The sequence below is a fragment of the Balaenoptera musculus genome, chromosome 18, assembly GCF_009873245.2.
Source record: "Balaenoptera musculus isolate JJ_BM4_2016_0621 chromosome 18, mBalMus1.pri.v3, whole genome shotgun sequence".
NCBI lineage: Eukaryota > Metazoa > Chordata > Mammalia > Artiodactyla > Balaenopteridae > Balaenoptera > Balaenoptera musculus.
This window is the reverse complement of record NC_045802.1, coordinates 8,826,489-8,848,611: the sequence shown is the minus strand read 5'-3', so window position 1 is coordinate 8,848,611 and position 22,123 is coordinate 8,826,489. Positions and strand designations below refer to the sequence as shown.

The window sequence follows — 22,123 nt, the reverse complement described above, 5'->3', positions numbered from 1 at the left end:
TTTAAAAACAAACTATCGTAGATCACTCTCAATCCTCAGGAAAAAAAGCAGAAAGGCACACTGATCTTGAAAATGTTACTGGCTTTTTTGCTCATAAACATCTACCAGTTTGTCCCTGTCTTAGAGGTAGGTGTATGTGTTTTCCTTTGCATGCAATCTTCCTGTAATTAAGGAAGATTCCTAAAAGAAATGTTACTGCATTGGTAAACTCCACCCAGACAAATTTAACCGCAGGAGGAATCTGCTTACGAGCGAATAAACAGAGGTGCTACTGTGCTTTTCCTGCCTAACTGGGCAGGTTTCCCGCAGCAACTGGAGAAGTCAGAAAAGCTTGTGGGTGGCCACCCAAACAATATACACGCAGAACCCACCACCATTTTGCCGAACCAGATTATGGCGCTCCCCAAAATCAGGGCTAGTGAAGATTTAAACAAAAATATAACTCGCTCATCCATTAACTTGAATTAGCAAAAATCTATTGCCACGATGAGATTCAGTGCTTAACAATCCATACACTTATTTTGTTGTTGTTGTTGTTGTTGTTAACTTAGTTTTAAACTGACTTTGAACTATTACTGCCATTGAGTGCAACTCTAATTCCAGCCAGTAATTTAAAAACAAAAATACAAGCAGTCACAACGACCACAGAATGCAGACAAATGAGCAAATCTGTCACCACTGCCCGCAAAGCAACTGAGTATTTGCTCAAATAATGGTGGTAATGTTCATACTTTAAAGATTAGCATAAACAATGCCAGAAACCAGCTACCTAAGCAACCTGCTTCCTCCATACTATCACAATTACAGCTGGTCTACCACCTGCTGATTCATAAACCAGAGCTTTATTTACCATGGAGGAAAAAAGTTGTGGTAATTTAAAAGACTTTTCTATGCTGCTCTTCAGTACAAAAGCATTCCCCAAAACTGTTTTCTCAGCCTTCAGAGAATCTTTCCAATGGCCAACTATCTGTGTCCCAACTCCCTTTCCTGCCTGGTTCCATTTTGATTCTGAATATCAGGATGGGAATTACCCAGTGAAGATTCCTGGGGATTGAGAAGAGAAACTGTTGTTATAAACTTTAGCCTTCAGATTGAAAAAATACTCAGAAATTAAAATAAAAATTAAGTTAAACCCATCTTGAAAATAAACAGCAGAATCTTTAGGACTAGAAGGGTCCTTGAGGTGACATGGTCTAATCCCCTTATGTTACCATGATTCAGTCATGGTCAATAATAGGTGGAAGTTCCAAAATTTGAAATGCTACCTCTCTTTGAGGAAGCTGTAGGTAATTCTCCCATCTGTGGAACCCTTATGACTTCTCAAATAGATTTCAGCCTAGGAATTTTAGTCTCTGCAGTTTTGTCTTTTGAATTTTCTCAGAGTTACTAACCAAGGAATGCTTCTTTCGAGAAGAAAGTTCCAGCGTGGTATCATATAGGCTTTCAACAAAGTTTCTGAGGCAGGGAACATTTACTTCATTTTTAACAGCCTGAAATAGAGATGCATGTTTATATTATATTAATGAAATTGTTGCTTCTCTAATCCAATTTGAAGAAGTTCTTAAAAATGAAAATGTAACTCACAGCAGCAACTGGGACAAGAATTTCAACAAAAAGCCCAGCCAAGGCATGCTTGATATCTTTGTCTTTGACCTCGAGGAAGTAATGTGCACATTCCTAAGAAGTAGAAACAGAGTAAAGGGAGGGAGAAAGATTGAAATGTGCACAGAAAATGTATGTAAGCAAATTTAAGCAAACAGATCTTAATTTAATCACACCCAATAACACAGCATATTCCATAATCTATTAAAAAAATCACTTAATTCAAGCATTTATATTTAAGTTCACAATATCTTACAATGACATTTTACAAGGCTGGTCTTCTCACTCTCCCCCTAACTTCTATCCCCAAATCACTGAAAATCACTTTGTCCTTTGCTGAAAGGACAAAGCATCTATAACCAGCAAGCAGACATTCATCCACTGACTTACTGGTTGGTTCATTCAGTGACTCATTTGCAAGAAGTTTCTATTGACTACCTACTGTGTGGGGGGCCCTGGGGCCTTGATTAACCCACAAGCACAGATCCCCAGAGAAGGTAACCACGGGAAGAGAGGCAGAAGACATTAACCTTATTTTAGGCCCTGACAGCCCCGGGCACAGAGCCGTTTACTTGTTGGGCCCTGACATTTTAGGCATTTATTATTCAGATAGTTTCATGAGCAAGTCTGGAATGCTTCCCTTCCCCACCTCAGACAAGAAACCTTTGGAATAGTTTCTTAAGCAAGGATGTCTCTGCTTGTGGACTCCTGTCTACAAAAGGGTATTTTTGGTTGCCCAGGGAATAATATATTAGAAGAGTTGGCCTGTCCAGAATTCTGCCAGCCCCTTTCCCCTTCCTGGCCTTTTGGGTAGTAACTTACTGTGGTCTTTTTTAGATGTTGTTTTCATGGAAAGGTCCAAGGCTGCATGTATTTGTGATGACACTTTGATATCTGTATCAGCTATTACCTCTTATTTTCAGTCCACATTGGGACTGTCACCAACAACAGCTGCTCAGGTTCCCAGTACATCAATATCATACTAAGACATCAGTCCAAGACAGGCACTGCCAGCATGGGAAGTCTTTGAGAGTTTCCCAGTACAGAATGGAGCTTTATGGTCCCCAGAATTGTGGCCCTTTTCCTACATTATTTTGCATACATATGTAAATACTGTCTCAAATCTTAATTCAAGTACATAGATACACAAATCATTAGCATGAGAGAGAGATAAAAATAGTTAGTATTTAGGGAGTCCTTTACCACGTGCCAAGAATGCTCAGAACCACCTTCCAAAGTTAGTGTCATTATTACCACTCTGCAGACAAGGTAAGTGAAGCTGGGAGGGGTTAAGTGTGACTTGTCCAAGGTCACAGAGCTGGTAAGTGCTGAAGCTTGAATTCAAACCCAAGAAATTTGATACAGGGCCTATATTCTTTTTTTTTTTTTAAACTGCTTTTTTGAGATACAGTTCACATACCCTGCAATTCACCCTTATAAAGTATACAACTTGATAGCTTTTAGTATATTCACAATTGTACATCTTTCACCACAATCAAATTTAGAACCTTTTCATTATCCCAGAAAGAAACTTTGTACCTGTTAGCAGGCATCCCTAACCTCTGTATCCACAGCTCCTCCTCCAGCCCTACACAACTAATCTACTTTCTGTCTCTACAGATTTGCCTATCCTGGACATTTGCTATTATGAATAATGCTCCTATGAACGTTTGCATTCACGTTATTGTGTGGACATATATTTTCATTTCTCTTGGCTATATACCTAGAATTGGAATTACTGGATTATATAGTAATTCTAGATTTAAACATTTGAGGAACTGCCAAAGTGTTTCAGAAGCTGCTGTGCTATTTTACATTCCCACCAGCAGTGTATGAGGGTTCCAATTTCTCTGCATCCGCACCAACAGATAACTTGCTGTTGTCTGTCTTTTTGCTCACAGCCATCTTAGTGGGTATGAAGTGGTACAACCTACACTCATAACCCCTCTATCTAAACTCTTTATTAAGATCCTCACTAAATCTAATTCACAGCAGCATTAGAAAAAAAATCCCTTCCGATACTAAAGTTTTATAAGATCTAATAGAGCTGTGCGGACTTCCTTGGCATTCCAGTGGTTAAGACTCTGCGCTTCCAATACAGGGGGTGCAAGTTGGATGCCTGGTCGGGGAACTAAGATCCCACATGCCTGCCTCGTGGCCAAAAAAACAAAACAAGACAAAGCAAAACACACACACACAAACACACACAGAAAAACTAATAGAGCTGTGTATTCTGGGAAATCCTCATTAGCAATAATTCTCTTTTTTAGTACATAATGGTGAACACTGTGTCACAGACACCTAAACCTGTGTGGTTTAGTTGAGATTTTAAAAATGGATTCCTTTTTATAGTATGAATAAAAAAGATATCATTACTTAAAGTTCTGATGCCTGGAAATGTTAACATCGCCAACTCAATGCTATCGATCTCAAAAAGTAAAAAATCAGCTATATTTTATTGACAGAACAATATGCAGCCAATGGGTAAAAACGAGGAAAAAAAAAAGTCTACAAATAAGATTCCACTGTACACCCTACTCCAAAGGTGACATGAGTTTAAAAATGAAATTAAGTGCCTGAAACTCTATTACTTGGTTACGAAGCCCTTTATGAATTATTGAGGAAAATGTGTAGGATTTTTTCCATATGGGCGAGTGAATGGGTTCTCAGAGTCCAGGTCAGTCACTCTGAGGAAGGCAGACGCTTCAAGCTGACAGCCCCTTAGTTCTCCTGCCCAAGACAGTACCTGCATAAACTGGAGAGAGGCCTCGAAGTCCTCCACCGGATACATCTTAATTCGAAAGAACTTCATCCCCATTATCAAGCTGATAATGCTTTGAACAACATATGGGCTCTGCTCTTTGTGCCGTAATTCTTTGAGCTCTGCCATAAATTTCTTCTTTACAGCAGGGAATCTAAGAAGAGAACGTGAGTGATTTATCAAATGATGGGTAGGAAAGTAACTGTAATGCGGGTCCCCAGCATCTAAGAGTGACAGGGCACAGTGGCGGGGACCTTCGAATCAGCTGAATTACAATGGCTGTCATCTTGTAAAGGTTTTGATATTGAGGATTTAGTAAAGAGTCCCATCTTCTCCTTTCTTCTCTTATTCTATCAGATGCTCAACGTCTCCTTCAGGCTAGGGAGAAGATCCAAGGTTATTTAGAGCCTCTCAGAATGGTTCAGCTCTTAAACTGAGCATGATGAAAAGCTCCATTTCCTCAGGCTTAGCAGTTTCCCAGATACTTACAGATCCCAAGGGCCTGAAGTATCCAACTGTGAGAAGACGAGCAATAACGTAGGAGGCCAGGTATTTCTGACAATGACAGCAAATAACGCCAAGTAATATTCCTACATCCATTTCCACAGTTTTCTGTTGTTGCTTCTTTTATAGTTTTAGGTTAATGATTATTGAAAAAAATATTTTCAGGTTGAAGGAAAATCTAGTAATGGGAAAATTCAAATCATCTCTAGAAGATGAATAAGCTCTCTAACCATGTATGGGATTTTACAAATAAAAAGACACAGTCCCCAAGGAACTTAAGGTATTTGTATTGTTTGAAAGTAAAATAATATTAATAATTAATAACATTAATTACAACAACAACATTATCATAAAAAGTTTAAAAAGAGAATAGATCCTAAGAGGATGGAAAGTAGCAGATTGTCAAAGTGCCTAAGGGTAAAGGAACACATACAAACAAGTTATCCAAACTATTTCTGAGATGGCTGGTTTGACTATTGGTTAAAAAAAGGAAAAACAAGGAAAGCATTCTAAGACTCATTGTATTTTGTTTCCTGAAACTATCAGCCTGAGTTTCTGCAAAGGATCAATTAGGAGCAAGGCATGATCACAGAGGGTAATTACGACTATAAAAGTTAAAGGCCAATTAATAGAATCCCAGAAGTTTGGAATCGCAACTCTTGACACCTCAAAGCAGAAATTTTAGGACATATAAGGGAGGTGGTAAACATACAGATATGGTGTCACCAAAAGGCAGTGCAACAGGTGTATGATTGGCAAGTTGGCTGTTTACGGGCTTCATGAGAGCTGGCAATTTTCTCGTTCTCGGCTGGAATGCAGGAGGTTACATGGTGTTCATTTGGTAACAATTTGTTAAAATTGTTTGTATTTTCTAAACAACTTATGGATTTTTCTTTACGTTTGCTGCATACAAAAAAAAAGATTTTAAGAAGGCAATGGAGCAGAAAATAGGTAGTGAATGTGTTTCCATTTTATGAATGAAGAAACAGATTGGAAGGTCAAAGTGAAAAAGATGAGACTGTGATCTTCTGATGTGAATTCCAGGAATTTCCACTATTTTGTAGCTGCCTTAGACAGTCATGACCTGTGAAATGCAGTCCCTGTCTATTTAGAACAGTATACAGTTTAACTGGAAAGATAAGACAATGTAGCACTGACCATGAGCCATGTGAATAATAGTAATAATTTTAATAATAACCAGTATTATTATTTATGAGGTATGTTAGCATGGGCCTGGGGCTTTGCCTGGATCTCTCTGGTCCTTCAGGGAGGTTAAATGCCCCAGGCCAGATCACTTTCTCATATTTCACACTGTCCTTTATGTGAATAATACACCTGAAGAGGCTCCGGGGGCACTGGAGAATGAAGGGGCTCTTTCCAGCTGGATAATCAAAGATTTCAGAGGTGATTTATGTTAGGGTAAAGGGTGAACAGAGGTTTTAGGCAGAGACAGATGAAGGACGGGAAGCAGAAGTGGTATAGCAAAGTGACGGAAGTGACACTTTCAATCAAGATTATAAAAATTTATAAAATCTATAAAAACTAGATTTTTTAAAATTATATTTTATTTCAAATTATTTCCAAACACTAAAAAAAAAAATCTATCGTTTTAATTTTGAAATGTGAGACTTTAAAAGAAAAAAGTAACTTTACAGGTTAGAGTTATATTGTTTTAAAGATCACATGATACTTAGAAAGTGTGTTTTCCTTTTCTAATCCGTGACTAAAACAAGGAGAGGGAGGAAAAGGCAGGGTATTTGTACACCTCACCATTTCAGTATTCTCACAAGTTAGTGGCTAAAAGTCCATTTATTTCTCATTTAAAAATAAATATAGCTATCTTTTACTTTAAAAAGTCCCACATGACATAAACATGTTATTTTAAAATAAAAATAATCCAAAAATCTATTTGCACTTAAAATCTATTTTCTCTTAAAATAATTTTAGGGAAAAATAAATTTCTTTTCAATGAGCACGCCTAGAGTGTTTAGTATTCTTTAGTAAATACAGTAACTAAACGATTACTCAGTCTTCTGCTTTAAAATGTATAGTATATATTATTAAAGTGAGAGTATAAGAATATATATATTGAAATTATATCACATAAAGAGAGAGCAGTTTTGGAATGAATCTTATAAGCAATCATCACTATTTAAATGAATATGTCAGATTTTAATCCAAAAAACTTACCTTAAAAAATCTAATTTTAACTTAATTGACTTTGAAAAAGTCAAGACCCTGGGTGAATATCACTTAATAGCAAAAAAAAAAAAAAAATTTCCCTTAATGACAGGAATTGAGCACATTATCACTAGTAAGATTAAAAATAGTGATTCTGCTAAAACTTAAAGACCAAACTAAATATTAATATCTAAAGTCATAATGAAGAAGATATTTTATGTGCATTACCACTGTGATCTAGATATAAAATCTAAAATTAGAATTGTTACATTACTCAAGTTTATTTTTAAAAAAAGATAACCATCCTATACCAAATAGGCATACATCCTTTTTTTCCCCCACTGAGAACAAAGGAAGCAATAATTTTCTAAGGCGACAATAAAGTAATGGTCCTGGTGTACTTATGAGAAGAATGTAATGTGATAATTTGTAGTATGATACCAGTTTAAGACTGTACTGTCTATCAATAAAGGTTAACTCTATACTGGCTGGTTAAGAATTTATCAATGGGATTACTATATATTACTGCAATTACTGCAAGAAGCCACTGGTGAAAGCGTTTTCTTGTGACTAAAAAGTAATAGAGCATTATCCAAATTGAGGCATTTGTTATAGCCTACTATTGCAGAATTGAGACAAATACTGACATGAAAATTTAAAAAAGTCCCTGTTGGCAAGAAAACACTGGCTCAGTGGATCATCAATCAGACCTAATACGGAAATTCTTACAACCTTAGAATGTTGCTTTAATTATGACGTTGTCTCGCAATTCATTCTCAACCAACTGAAAATCGGTGTAGCTAAGGCAAGTCATTCTATAGTAACCGATATTGTTATGTACATTTCACAAAACTAAGAAAAACACAAGAAGTCATTTCTGGCATATTAAACTTTCCAAATGATTGTATAACAGAGTTAGGCTGGGGTAATTACAAAGGAATATGATGAGATTTCCAGGGTTTGACAAAGCAGCCAAAATACATATTAACAACTCATTTTTCTGATCTTTTCTAGGAATGAGGTAGAGACACATGAGTTAATTTGCCAGATAACTGCAGCTTATTCCTTCAAAAAGCCAATACTCTTATTATTTAATTGCAATGGAAATCTCTCCAAAACGCATTACACTTTTTTTTTCATGAACTACAATTATTACAATGGGCTATAATAAAAGTACAATATATATTTTCATGCAAAATGGTCCAGGTAACTCTAATGTTTAGTTCTCATGTATGCTTTGGCCAGTTTCTCTTTCCTCTCTGTTGCTGTCAGTTTTTGAGCTTGATATTTCTCAGGGCGTCAGTGTATCTAAGTCTCTTTCATCTAGTACTGATGTTTTATGTGTTAGAAAAAAAATAGGTAGTCAAGATGAATAGACAAACAGGGTTAGATTAAATAAGTCACCTCAAGGAGTTTTTGGGGTCTGTTTCCTGAGTTCTTGACTATGTTTTGGCTAGCTAAAGGTGCTGAGTAAGTACTTTTTAAAAATTTTGTTTTGTGATAAATTGAGTGTTTCCACACTGCTAAGTTAGGAAATTCCATCTCTTGAAGATACAAATCTCTCTGAGGGTTGCAATTTCACAAAGATCAGGGCATCACTGTTGCTCCAAGCTGGCCTCTTGGCTTGGATTCACATTATGTCTCTGGCTCACTTTGCCTAACCTAGAAATTCAGGATCTTGCCCGATTTGCCTCAGGGTTGAATAAGATGAAGATGGGTGAATAGGGTGTGACATCACTTTTGGAAGAAGTATATTATTGCTAATAGTCTAATACCACTTTGTTCTAGCCTGCTAAGTAGTGTTATGGGGCCAGATATATTTAGCAATGAGAATTTTCTGACTTGTTTCCATGACAGTGTCTTGGACATTTTTAGCTCAGCTGAATTAAGTAAGGTCTATAGTAAAGGGACAGTCTAGAATGGAATTTTCCCACTCATGGATGCTATATCATAACCACCCACTCATGGAATATAGAAAACAAAACTTTTAAAACTGATAAACTTCTTTGGAAAATTAAGCAGGAAGAAAAGTACTTTGGTTAGTTCATTTCTTTCTCGGATGCAATAGTCTGAAACTCATGGACCCTTGGTAGGATCTGGATCAATTGCCAAGTGAAAAAGCTAAAGGAGAAAACAAATTGGAAAAAGACTTGGTACTTGCCCTGGGGAGCTTCTTGTGAGGTTCAGAGACAGGGCACACACAGCATAAATAAACCCTAGTTTCTGGTAAGCTCACACCCTCCCCCTTCCTGAGAGTAGGGCTGGGTTGGCACAGAAGAGGCACTCATGTTCTTATGGTGAAGGATTCTGAGGTTCACTTACTTAGCTTGTGCCAACACTCCAATGACTTCTGCATACAGGTCTGCCACAATGTGCATATTGGCAGTGTTAGGACCAAGGTACCTAAATAACATACAATTAGACAAGTTAGGAATACCCCCAGGTCATCTGAAAAGAGCAAACTTGATTTAGTTTTAAGTACCCAACTTCTTCAAGTTCGAAGATGACAAATTACTTTACCCTTCTTTGTACTTAAAGTGCTTGAAAGCCAAGTTAATAACATCATGTATTAAACTGTCTATTACAGGATGAAGTGGAATCTGGAAAAAAAAAAAAAGATGGCTCTTAACTTGGAAGGGAATATTAAAGATCAAATTAGTAAGAGTACTTACAATGAACTATATATGGTCTTTAACAATCAATAAATATAATTCATATGACATAGTATTTGAAATTCAAGAACAATTTAATAAACTTGACCTTAAAAACATAAGTAGTTTTTAGATAAATAAATCTTATCTAAAGTAACATTAAATTAATGACATACCTGTTTCAAAACTTCTATTAATACTAAAGAAAAAATAAAATCAATGGCGAGGTCCCGTCTTTCCATTAAATAATCTCGCTGCTGTTCATCACTGTAAAATTTAAAATATTCACATTAAATGGGCACTGAAAATATCCTCAGAGTGATGTAATTCACCCAAAAATCTAGGACTCATCCCCAGTGGACTGCAAACCAATTTTGTTATGAAGAAACTGCAGTGGTAAATACACACTGAAGTTATTCCTATGATCAGTCTGATGCAGTGGACAAACACCGGATTTGAATATTTGACTTCAGGTTTTAAATATCCAACCATGTCAACTTGGGTAGCTATCTGTGAGTCTACAATTTCATCTTGTGGACTTTTCTAAGGTACCTTTCAGCACAGGAATTCTATCATCTGTAAAATGGAAACAAACATGATACAGGGCCCCGGTGCCAGAGGTAGACCCTGAGAGGATCTTGTGAAAAGAGTTAAACAACAGAAAGAAATAATATGATTACCTATGGAATCAGGACTGCAGTGGGAGGAGAAAGGATCAGCATTACGTTTCGTTTCTTTCCCCCCGTCCCTTTCCTCTTGACCTTTTGCCACTTGAGATTTATGAGAGGAAGAAAGAAGATGTGAGGGGGTGGTGGAAGAGAGAAAGATTAAAAAGCAGATGGAAGAAGAGGTAGGAGGGACAAAGTGGAGCCATTTGAACTCATTCCAAAGTGAGGGAGCAGAATTATCACCGTCAGGAGGACAGAAATGTGAGTTCATACCCCCTTCCCTTCATATTTCCTGCTTCTCTAATGTACTAAGGACTAATTTGGAATTGAGCAACTGAGGTGACTGCAAAGTTCCTTAGCACAGAATAGTGGTTAAGAGTGTTGGTTTTGGGGTGGCGGTGTGATGAATTGGGCGATTGGGATTGACATGTATACACTGGTGTGTATAAAATTGATGACTAATAAGAACCTGCTGTATAAAAAAATAAATTAAAAAAAAAAAGAGTGTTGGTTTTGGTGTAGAACAGTCCTGGGTGAAAATTACGCCTCTTCTACTTACCAGTAATTTTTCCATCTACAAAATGGAAATAATAATAGTAATTATAGTAAGGTTTGCTTGAGTATTAAGAGAAAAACGTGTATTTAGTAGAGTCTCCCAAACATACAACTGCTCAGTACTTGCATATTAAATAAAAGCAATGAGAAAGGATGACAGAATTTGGATTTGTCAGGCAAATATTTTCAAAATAAATCAAGACTATTTTAAATATGGAATGCTTTTCTCTTCAGTCAAGAGAGAATGAGAGGAAAGCATATAAAAGATATAAAAAAGAACTCTGGAGGAGCTCTGCCTCCTTGAGCAAGTCCAGTTAAGCCTGATAGGTGACAGAGCAGGTCAACAAGGGAAGCTGCGGCTTTAACTTTCAAGGGGAAATGTATGGACCGGGCAGGAACTCATTCATTCAGGATCATTTACAAACAGTCCTGCCAGGAGAAAGAGCAATGGACCAAACCATCCATCTGGAGCCCTTCAAGACCCACTAGAACTAGAAAGTGCTGCTGCCAGATGAAGGGAGGAGAGGAAAACATATGGAGCTGCATTAAAAAGAGGGCGTCCACAAGTCTGACCCAGAAATTACATCATGGAGAAGAGAAACAGGAAGTCTGAAGACCACAGGGAGGGAAAACTCTCAAAGATGGCCAGCAGCAGTAGAGAGAAGAGGGCTATAGTAAGGGGTCTCCAAAAGGGGCCAGAGGAACTTGAATTCAAGTAGCAAAAAAATCTTGGTAGAAACAAAATTTTAAACCCTGATTCTGTTTTATTTAATAAGCCAATTTATGCTTTCAAATAAAAGGAAGACATATATCTTTCCAATAATGAATTCAACTTTATTGCTAGTTTGAGGTCCAACTGCCAGGAGCCAGAGGCATCTGACAAATTTATTTGGCAGTCAAAATGTTGATACTATACTAATCTTAGAAATCATAACCCAAATACACATCCATCACATTTGACTGTTTTCAGTTGCTTATGCTTCTTCCTTAAGTTCCTCTTTTCTTGTTTCTATTAAGAGAAACCCCTATTATTAGCTACATCATGCTCTAGAGACCCTCATTCTTTTGGCTTTGTCCCAAACACACATTCTCTCTCTCTTATTTTAAACTTTCAAGTGCTAACTAAAATGCAATTGAGTTGAATTTCATTGTCCCGATTCTCTGTTTGATCTCGGCAATGACTGATCTCCTGGAAATAATCAGTAATACAACCTAAAGAGCTATTCTTTTCAATCCATAAAGAAATCAATTCATGAAAAATCTAGTTTTAGTAACTAAATTCTGACAAAACAGGACAAAACTAAAACTCACTTAATTCAACTCACTAAAACTGCCCCACTCTCCACCCCTAGAAAGTTTTAGTATCTATTCATAAGCTAACATGAAATAGGGGGAAATACTAAAATGACACCATTAATTTATTAATCATACAGGCTGAACCATTTTCAGACACAGGATTGAAATTTTACCTTTAAATTTGATACATTAAAAATATTTATGAGAGATTGCCAATTGGTACGGGGTTTCTTTTTGGGGCGATAAAAATATTCTTGAATTAGGCAGTGGCGATGGCTGCACAACCTTGTGAATATACTAAAAACACTGAATTACATACTTTAAGAGGACGCAGTTTATGGTATGTGAATTATACCTCCATTTAAAAAAATTCTTCTTCAACTAAAATAATTATTCAATATGCAAAAGTTATTAATTTCTCCCCCAAACAAAATGATAAGTAAATGAATCTTGAATAAACTCAAGCATATTACAAAATGAAATTACAAGTTCAGATGAAATGTAATTTGGTAAAATAACAGGTCTTCAATTTCAAGAGAAGTTTACATATTTTTTACTAGGAGTGTCAAGAAAAATGAGAGGGATAAATCACTCACAAGTAGTAGTTAATATCTGATTTTCTGAGTGATTAATTTCAGTTATATTGTCTTTAAAAGCATTAAAAAATGTATAACCCATGTGGAGAAATCTAAGTGCTTTGAAAAATCTCTTGTTTTTTTTAAAGAAAGGTAAATGTATTAAACTTTCTTATATTTGCTACCTTGCTATAATAGGTTGATTTCAAACATATGAAATTATACATATTTACCTAAAATTCTGGGGGACTTACATTCATTGGACAGAACGAGAATCTTAAGTTTTATGGCTGAAGAACTCATGTAGCAGCAAGTTCCACTTTTCAAATCCAATAAACAAAATTCTCAGCTAGAAGGGAAGTTAGAGATGGGGTGATCTGACTTCCCCCTTTGCTCACGAAAAGGCTGGGAGCTGGGGAGCTGTTGGGGAGCTGGCCAAAGTCACACGGCTAATTAGTGGCAGCTCCATGACTACCTCTAAGGTCCAACCCAGTGTCCTTTGCACTACAGTACCCTGGGCACTCAAGGTTACGAACGCAGATCCAAATATCTACGCAATGTCGGGCAGGGCCTGCTGCAGGCTTTCTGCCTTCAGGTGCAGACTGGAGGAGAGAGGGCCCAGGAGAGAAGCAGGCAAGAGGGTTACCTAGGGTCCTTGACACCCTGCCCCCACCACTGTCAAAATAAGGCCATGTAAGAATTTTCAACCTGTGACAGCTGGCAGTGACAAATACTCCAAATGTGCCACCTGCTAGACAAGGTGGTGCTCATGTGTAAAGAGGCAGGAAGATCTAGAAGCCACCCAACTCCCACTTTGATTTGTTTCAAGAAAGAAAAGAAAAGAGAAGAAAAGAAAGAAAGAGAAAGGAAAGAAAGAGAAAGAAAGGAAAGAAAGAGAAAGAAAGAGAAAGAAAGAAAAAGAAAGTAAAAGAAAGAAAAAAAGGAAAGAAAAGAGAAAGAAAGGAAAGAAAGAAAAAGAAAGAAAGAGAAAGAAAGACAGAAAAAACTATAATCCTCATAATCCTTACATAGAGAAGCGTACCTTTTGGATTTATTGCTGGTTCTTGGTCTGTATTCATGTGATTCATCCTCAATGCCATTTTGCCTTTTATACCAGTCAAATAATGTACGTAGAATGGAAGGCAGGCAGTACTCAGAAAGGGAGCTCATTGAACTGATGACCTACAGAGAAAAGCAGGCGATTAAAAAGCTTTGGTGGCACTGCCAATTACTGAGAAACTTTTTATTTCACAAATAACTCCAAACCATAGTCATTACAAAATTTTCTTATTTATCACGGTCCTCTCCTTAATAATCTTTAGTAGTACATTCCCAAGAACCCGTTTCTTACTGTTGACAGATGTTCCTAATATAATAACTTTGTGGTTTAAGAAAGATAATTACTTTGACTCCCTTTCATTCTAGAAATCAGATGTTAATTGCATACAGGTTATTCATGAACTGCAAAGAAATTATTTTCCCACAGCATCTAAGAAGTACAGTGACTGGTACTTCTTAGGTCCTCAAAAATGCTTGTTATATAAATAAATACATTAATTAATATGATTACCTTAATGGCTTAGGTGAAATAAGCAATTCTATCCCCCAAACAAATAACCTAAGTGGTAATGCAATGTATGGTTTTCTGCCAATAATCATTCATAAACTAATCTGAGGTGTGCCCCAAATTAGACTCAATGAATCAGTAGCAGTAATTTACTCTTTATTACATCAAAGGCAAACATCTCCCCTCTTTAAACAACAAACATACCTTTGATAGATGAGTTATTCTACTTTCCTTATTTTGGAAAGATTCCTGATCTTTTATTAAGTATCACTCCTCAACTGAACTTCAGTCAATATCTCATATTATAATACATGCAAAAATGAACTCAGAATGGGTCATAGACCTAAGTATAACACCTAAAACTATAAAACTTCTGAAGAAAACATAGGGGAAAATCCTTGTGACTTTGGGGTAGGTGAGGATTTCTTAGGGATCAAACCAAAAGCAAATTCCATGAAAATTCGATATTTTGAAAATCATCAAAATTAAAAGTTTAAGCTTTTAGAAGGATGCTGTTAAGTGATGAAAGGACCAGCCACAGACTGGGAGAAAATATTTGCAGAACACGTCTCTGATAAAGGTCTTATAACCAGAATGTGTCAAAGTACAGTGAGATAGGTTTTAATTATTTAATTAACAAACAGTATAGGCAAATCATAACACCCAGCACTGATGAGACAGGAATTTATCTCAAGTACATAATTAGAGATGAGTAAGAATGTTCAGGACAGCATTACTTATTATAGCAAAAAAATGGAAACAAATGTCCTGCTATAGGTAAATGCCTGAATCCAATGTGGAATTTGATGTAGATTATCTATGAAACCATTAAAAATCTCATTTCAAAAATATTTAATGCTATGAAAATGTTCATGATATGTTAAGCGAAAAAAGAGTGAAAAATCATTTAATTGGTATGATCCCAATTTGATAGAGACCCATATAAGTATGCATATATAGAAAATAAGACCAGGAGGAAATATACCAACATATTAAGAGTACATATTACAATCAGGAGAGATGTCAGGAGAGAGATCACCAGAGGGAGAGGGTAAGTGGGAGTTTTAAAAAAATGAAGGTAGGATTTTACCTGGGCCTTTTTAAAAGAAAGGGTAGAAGTTTGAAATGAGAGTCAAGAAAGAAACTAAGTAAGGAGCCTAAGCAGGAAATCCTACCATCATGAAGCTGTAAAATAACTGTTTGTTGATAATGATTATGTGATTAATGAAGGTTTTGAAGGAACTGAAAGAAGAAATATCTGACTGATGTAGGGACTTTGGTTCACCAGAGTGGAGGGAAATAATGTTGAAAATTTTAAGTTGGAACTAAATCATAAAAGGTACTTAATGACGGTCTAAACAATTTCAGTTTTCTTCTCTAGAAAATGAGAAGCCCCTAAAGATTTCTGAGTAGGATACTCAGTCCATAAAAATGATGTTTGGGGAGGTTTAATCTAGCAGTGACGTGTAGGCTGGACCGAAGTGGTTTGCAAACAGAGGCAGTTAAGAGAATACACAACACATGCTTCAATCTAATGAGGTTATTACTGCAACAGTTCCAGGAGTGCAGGGCTCAGAGCCTGAGCTGGGGAGGTGGCAGAAGAAACGGAAAACGTTAGTTAACTTAAAATATTTCTGTAGTTAAGCAGCCTAGGCTTAACTTCCTTTTACAAAAGCAGGAAACTAGAGCAATGAAAGCGCAAGTGCTTCATGTCAACAGGACTTTCCACTGTCACCTTTAAAACAAGCCCTAAGATTGAGCAAAGCAATGATTGCTTTCTTTCTCAGATTCTATTTCTTGATAGTTTATTTCATGCTCTCTCTCTTATAATTATGGTTTTAGGTACATAATACAAAATTGTGCATTATCTTTAGTTATGGGTTAAGTTAAAAAAAAATAAACAGGCTATTGCATTTAGCCTGCCTGGTGAACCTAGTCACCGTTATAGGGTTCTGTAATTTTAAAATATCTAATTATTTTCTTTAAAAAAAGAGCCCTCCCCGCCAGGCTGTAACATCCACAGGCACAACAAATTTTCCTGCTCTTCCTTTGGCTATAACAGCAGTAAATTTTTGGAGGAAAGCCGACTATGGTGTGCCAAGGGGGTAATTTCCTAGTTCTCTCTAAAGTTACCCCAGCACCAGAAAGGATATTTCTTCAAGTTGTCATCATCTAGAATATTTTGAATTGGGAAACAAAGAGGGTTCCTCCCACATGGGAAAGGGGATCAGAATTCAGAGTCCCTGACCAAGGGTTAATTCTGTCTTAATTACTGAATAGGTAATACAATCCCAAAGCCACTACGATTATATTTCAGCAATTTAAAAATACTTGTGCAAGTCTGGATGAGACTTAAGGAGACATGATGACTAAATGTACTGTGGCATCCTCAATGGTATCCTGGAACGGAAGACAGATATCAGGGAAAAACAAATGAAATACAAATGAAGTATAGAATTTAGTTCATAATAATGCACTGATATTGGTTTCTTAGTTATGACAAATGTACCCTGGTAATGTAAGATGTTAATAGGAAAAACTGGGTATGGGGTATATGATAACTGTCTGTACTATCTTTGCAACTTTTCCGTAAATCCAAAACTATTCTAAAATAAAATGTTTATTTAAAAAACATTACAGAATATTGAGTAGAGTTCCCAATATTCTATAATAACCTAAATGGGAAAAGAATTTGAAAAATATTTGAATAGATACATGCATATGTATAACTGAATTACTTTGCTGTACACCTGAAACTAATACATTGTTAATCAACTATACTCCAATATAAAATAAAAATTAAAAAAAATTTCTGTGTGACATTTACAAGCTCCTTTATTTACTTCAGACCCATAAAGGTGATATAAACCTGTGTTTGACTCCTATAAACCTCTCTGGGTAGAGCATTCTCTAACAGAGCATTCAGCTACTTCACTTAGGTGTAACCCACATTCTCCATAGAGAACGTCAGGAGTGTTCTTCAAACCTCAGCTGTAATCATTTTTTTCTACCCGTTAAAAAGTCATCCTGAAGCCATTCTTGGTATTATATCTATTGGGCATGCTTTCCATGGCAAATACACTGAGACCATCTTAGAAGAGATGAAAGGTCAGCAGGGGGTGGATGTGTGTGTTTTTTCCATCTCTCTGTTACTGCCCTTTTGAGTTCAGACTTTCAGGAAGGAAGGGTGGAATTTGCAAAGACCTGGCCCTCAAAGCTCAGGAAGGGAGGAAGGTCTAGCTGGCTTCTTGGTTACTCAGCTCCTTCATTTATGGGAAGCAGAGCCAATGGTGAGATGAATTCTAGCTCTGTGCTGCTGTGCAAGGAGAGGCCCATTTACAAAGATGTTCTTGTTGCATTTAAATGATCATATTCTTCCATCACAGATGAGCTAGGTACTGTGCAGCTTGAGGAGACGAAGTGCACAGAATCACAGAACTATTTCATGCTGGTGTTTTCTTTTGGAGGGGTGACAGAGGGGAATACTAAATGTACTTTGCAAATGTTTTCTTAACGTTTATTTTGGCGTTTTATATATAAATAGGCTAAAAGAAACTGTCCATTATGCTGTATCTAAGACATTAATTTTTCATAAGCATTTTATTATACTGGCTGAATGCAAAGAAGGAAACTTCACACATAAATATTTGAATAATTACTCAGTGGAGTCGTTCCATATTTTACAGTAATAAGGCTGACTTGTCATGAGTGGTGCATTTAACGAAAAATTTTAAAGTAACTTCACTGATGGCTTAATTTCTCAAACTAGTTCAGGTGGCCAGGCACCTGGGGGCAGGGTACTTCTCTGTGTACCTGATCTATTATAGCAATTCAGAGGCAATTTTTTTTTTTACTCGATCACATTTCATACTATTGCTAGCTTACAGTATTCGATGAGTGATGATAGACACTGCAGGCTTAAGAATAATTTATTATAAAAACCTATATGTTAAATATGTTTTTCTTGCAAATTAGGAAAAGATCTTCATTATTTGATTTTACCATCTTGGTCCATTTTATGGAACTCACTGTTCCACTGGAGAATAAGAAACACTGAATAACACTAATGTGAATCCAATGCTACCTAATTTGTTTTTACTCTCTTAATTGCTTATATTTTTCACTTATATATTTTAAATAGATTTTCATTGAATTGAAGCATTAGAATCAATGTTAAAGCATTAGAATTTCACCTGCCTCCTTTTGTAGGAAAATATTACTACCCAAGATGATAAAAAGTTATTTTAGTTCTATTATAGATTTATAATAGATTTATTTTACCATGTGTTTCCTGTTTATAGATAGCATTTTTAACACATTAAGAAACTAAGGTGCCACAAAAGGACATAAACATATACCATCTAGAAGAAAATCCCAAAAGAAGTTACTTAGAATGTATAAGCAAATTATCTGGAATTTAGAGTAAAGTAAAGAATAGGTCACACTGAATTGCAAATAGCTGCAACTTAATGTTCTCAGAACAACATATCTGAAGCCTGATCTCCAAAAGCCACATTTTCATAATTTCATCAGCATACTGGGAAGATCCGGCGGGTTTGGGGTTCAAGTTACAACTCTGCCCTTTATTGGCTGTATGAGCTTGGCCATGCTGCTGTTTCTTTGAAGCTCTGTTTTCAGCTGTAAAACAGGACTTAAGAATACTTCCCTCACTGGGCTTTTATGGAGACTAAAGGAGAAACTCTGAAGTGTGGGACATATAACAGACCTTCAAAAGTGTCTGTTTCTTTTTTCCCTCTTCCATTTCCAAATATTGAAACTGAAGCACAGACACAAAATATTTTGACTTTGATAAGATCACAGGCTAAGTTAATGACGGAACGAATGACAGAAGTTGATGACAGATGTTATCAGAGCTGATAAATGTTGCTTTTAGGTACAGAGTCAGCCCTCTGTATCCGCAGATTCAACCGATCACAAATCAAAAATATTCAGAAAATTAAAATGCCACAAGTTCCAAAAAGAAAAACTTGAATTTGCCGCTCTCCGGCAATGACTTACACACCATTACATTGTATCTGTAACTATTTACATATCATTTACATTGTAATAGGTATTATAGGTAGTCTAGAGATGATTTAAAGTATATGGGAGGATGTGTGTGGGTTATATGCAAATGCTACACCGTTTTATAGGAGGGACTTGAGCATCTGTGGATTTTGGCATCCATGTAGGTCAGAGGCCCTGGAAACAATGCCCCGTGGATACCCTGGACAACCGTAGTGGGAAAAAATTAAGACCCACCTATCTCTTATCCAAGCACAAACTACCAAGGCCTCCATTAGAACCTTTCTGCTTAGTCTGTATTCCCAAAATAAGCCAACTTTTCTGGCCCCAGCAGATGTAAACACAGTGCCTTCCAGATGCTTACTGTAGAGACCTCTGAGCAATGCCTGTCCTACATCAGCTCCTTAAGAGAAAGGCAGCAGCACTGGGCTCCCCGAGTTTGCTGCATGCACACCTGGCTCTAAAGCAAATGGGAAAGGACACCGAGAAAGTAACTATTCTGGAACCACAATCAATCTGTTGAAGAAAAACCAATAACTGTAAGTCCTGACTCATCTACAAGTCTGACTCTCAGGAAACTCCAGCATCCTGAAAAAGGTGTTGAGCCCAAATGTAAGTGAAGAACGAACACACACACACACACACAAATAAATGAGCAAACCAAACCAAACAAAAATGAACACATAGATACTGAAGAGGCAACGGGGAGGGTGAAATGGGTACAGGGAGTTAGCTGTATGGTGACAGATGGAAACTAAACTTTGGTGGTGAGCATGGTGTAGTGAATACAGAAGTCGAATTATAATATTGAACACAGGAAACATATACTGTTATAAGCCAGTTTATTAAAAAAAAAGAAGAATGGATACAACCCTTGGCAGAAAGGCACGGCATTAAGCTCTCGTATTTCATGCAGCTCTCGGATTTCTCGCATTTCAGTAAACGCACCCAGCCCTCTTTGACTCCGCTCTCCCCTCTCTGACCCACTGACGGGTCCCTCTTCTGGCCGACTGCTCAATCAGCCATGGACTGGTGATGCTTCCTCCTCCTGCCACACTTCTTCATTCCTGAGACCTGATTTCTACTCTTGCTACAGTACCGACACTTTTCTATGGAAGATCAGAAAGGACAAACCCACGACCAGCCAATGGCCTTTCTGCAATCATTTCCCTTGAAGTCTCCTGAGCACATGACAACATTTATCAGATTCTGCCGGAAACACTTTCCTCCTCGGGATTCTGCGACGCTGCCAGGCAGTCACTAGACTGCACTTTCTGCCATCTCCCGTATGGTTATTTAAACACCACCAAAGCACAGAAAGACAACGCACCTGTGAAAAGAAGGGGCTGGATTCTAATCCTGGTTGTTCGGCACAAGCCCCTTTGGGGAGTAATCATACTTTCCTAAGCAAAGAGGAAGTAACTTCCACTTATTCTATGAGACTGTTTTAAGAAACAAAGTTGGAGCAATACTTCAAATAGAAGCACATCGTGCAGTGTACAATTGTATCATTTAATTTACTGCATGTTTATGCCACCATTAGATATAAGCAAAGGTCTAAAAGCCAAGGGGCAGAGAAAATAGGCAAGAAGCATATGTAGCTGGAAGGTATGTGAAATAATAAAGATTCAGTTGTTACTTTACTCAAGCAAGACTTTTCATCTGTCTGTAAATGTATCTAGTGACTGTCATTAGTACATACTGTACCAGGTAAGGGTTACGTACTCCCTCAGGTGAGGGTTATTTTGGAGAGGTGTTTTTCACTTTTTAAAATGGGTTAACTTGATATGTGAGCTGTATTTGATCACCATCTACTCAGGTCCACACACATCACAGGTTAGTTGTTTCATTGGAAAATCCAAAATAAAATGCCTTGGCCTTTATATTTTAAAAGACTATCTGTAAACTTTGATAACAGAGGAAAGTCACTTGGAGTTAAAATGGGGAGCTCACCATGCCCTTCACTCTCAGGGTGCTCTGCACAGATCACAGATAGGGAACTCATCACTGGTACCATGACCGTGTCCTGGTATAATGCTTCTTAATTTAAACGTTGCCAATCATGACCAGCCACTATAACTTGGCTGTGAAAGTAAGTCTCTTAAACTATTGAACATTAATCCAGCAGTATGAAAATGTATTCTACATGGCAATGAATAGCCACTGCAGCAAAAGGCTTTCTCAAAGCGGGCTTCCCATGCGCTCCTAACTGCTAACCTCTCATTCTTCCGTCAGGGTCCCTGCACAGCTGCCATCTTGGGCCACCCCTGCCCTGGGAAGATGCATCTTCTTAGGCTTCTCTCACTTTTTTGGGCACTCCTTTTCTGGGCTTTCTTTTGTGGATCCCACTTTCTGGTCCTAAACGAACTATGTTTCCCTATGATATGCCTCACCCACTTTCTCTACCCTAATCTTTCAGTGTTTGTTGGGTGACCATATAAATGAACGAGCCCCGGTTATTTCTCCCGAGGTATTTTACCCGCACTGAAAATTCAGTACATGTAAAACTAATTTATCCCCTCTCCCCAAGCACAGCATTCCTCTGAAGAACTCCTTATCCATAGAAAACAGTCCAGACTCCTCAGTATGGCTCCCATGGTCACGGGAGCAATGGGCTCCGGTCGGCCTTCCCAGCTTCCTCCCGGCCACTCCCCAGAACTCTGCTCTTCTCTCCTTCAACTCCTTTGTCCACTCGGCTCTACCTGTCTGGATAGCAGATATCTTTAGTATGTCACTGC

General features: G+C 37.3%; 1 protein-coding gene across 9 annotated transcripts in view; it reads right to left on the bottom strand.

Annotated features, from left to right (window-relative positions):
* FRY (FRY microtubule binding protein) overlaps positions 1 to 22,123 on the bottom strand; it is a 425,513-nt gene that overhangs the window by 151,152 nt on the left and 252,238 nt on the right. For all 9 annotated transcript variants that reach the window (XM_036831330.1, XM_036831325.1, XM_036831331.1 and 6 more), the window contains 7 exons: positions 13,836 to 13,975; positions 9,876 to 9,966; positions 9,569 to 9,648; positions 9,371 to 9,451; positions 4,349 to 4,517; positions 1,585 to 1,677; positions 1,392 to 1,490 (listed from right to left, as the gene is read on the bottom strand). In XM_036831330.1, coding sequence (XP_036687225.1) covers positions 1,392 to 1,490; positions 1,585 to 1,677; positions 4,349 to 4,517; positions 9,371 to 9,451; positions 9,569 to 9,648; positions 9,876 to 9,966; positions 13,836 to 13,975 — 753 coding nt within the window. The remainder of the gene's footprint in view (positions 1 to 1,391; positions 1,491 to 1,584; positions 1,678 to 4,348; positions 4,518 to 9,370; positions 9,452 to 9,568; positions 9,649 to 9,875; positions 9,967 to 13,835; positions 13,976 to 22,123) is intronic.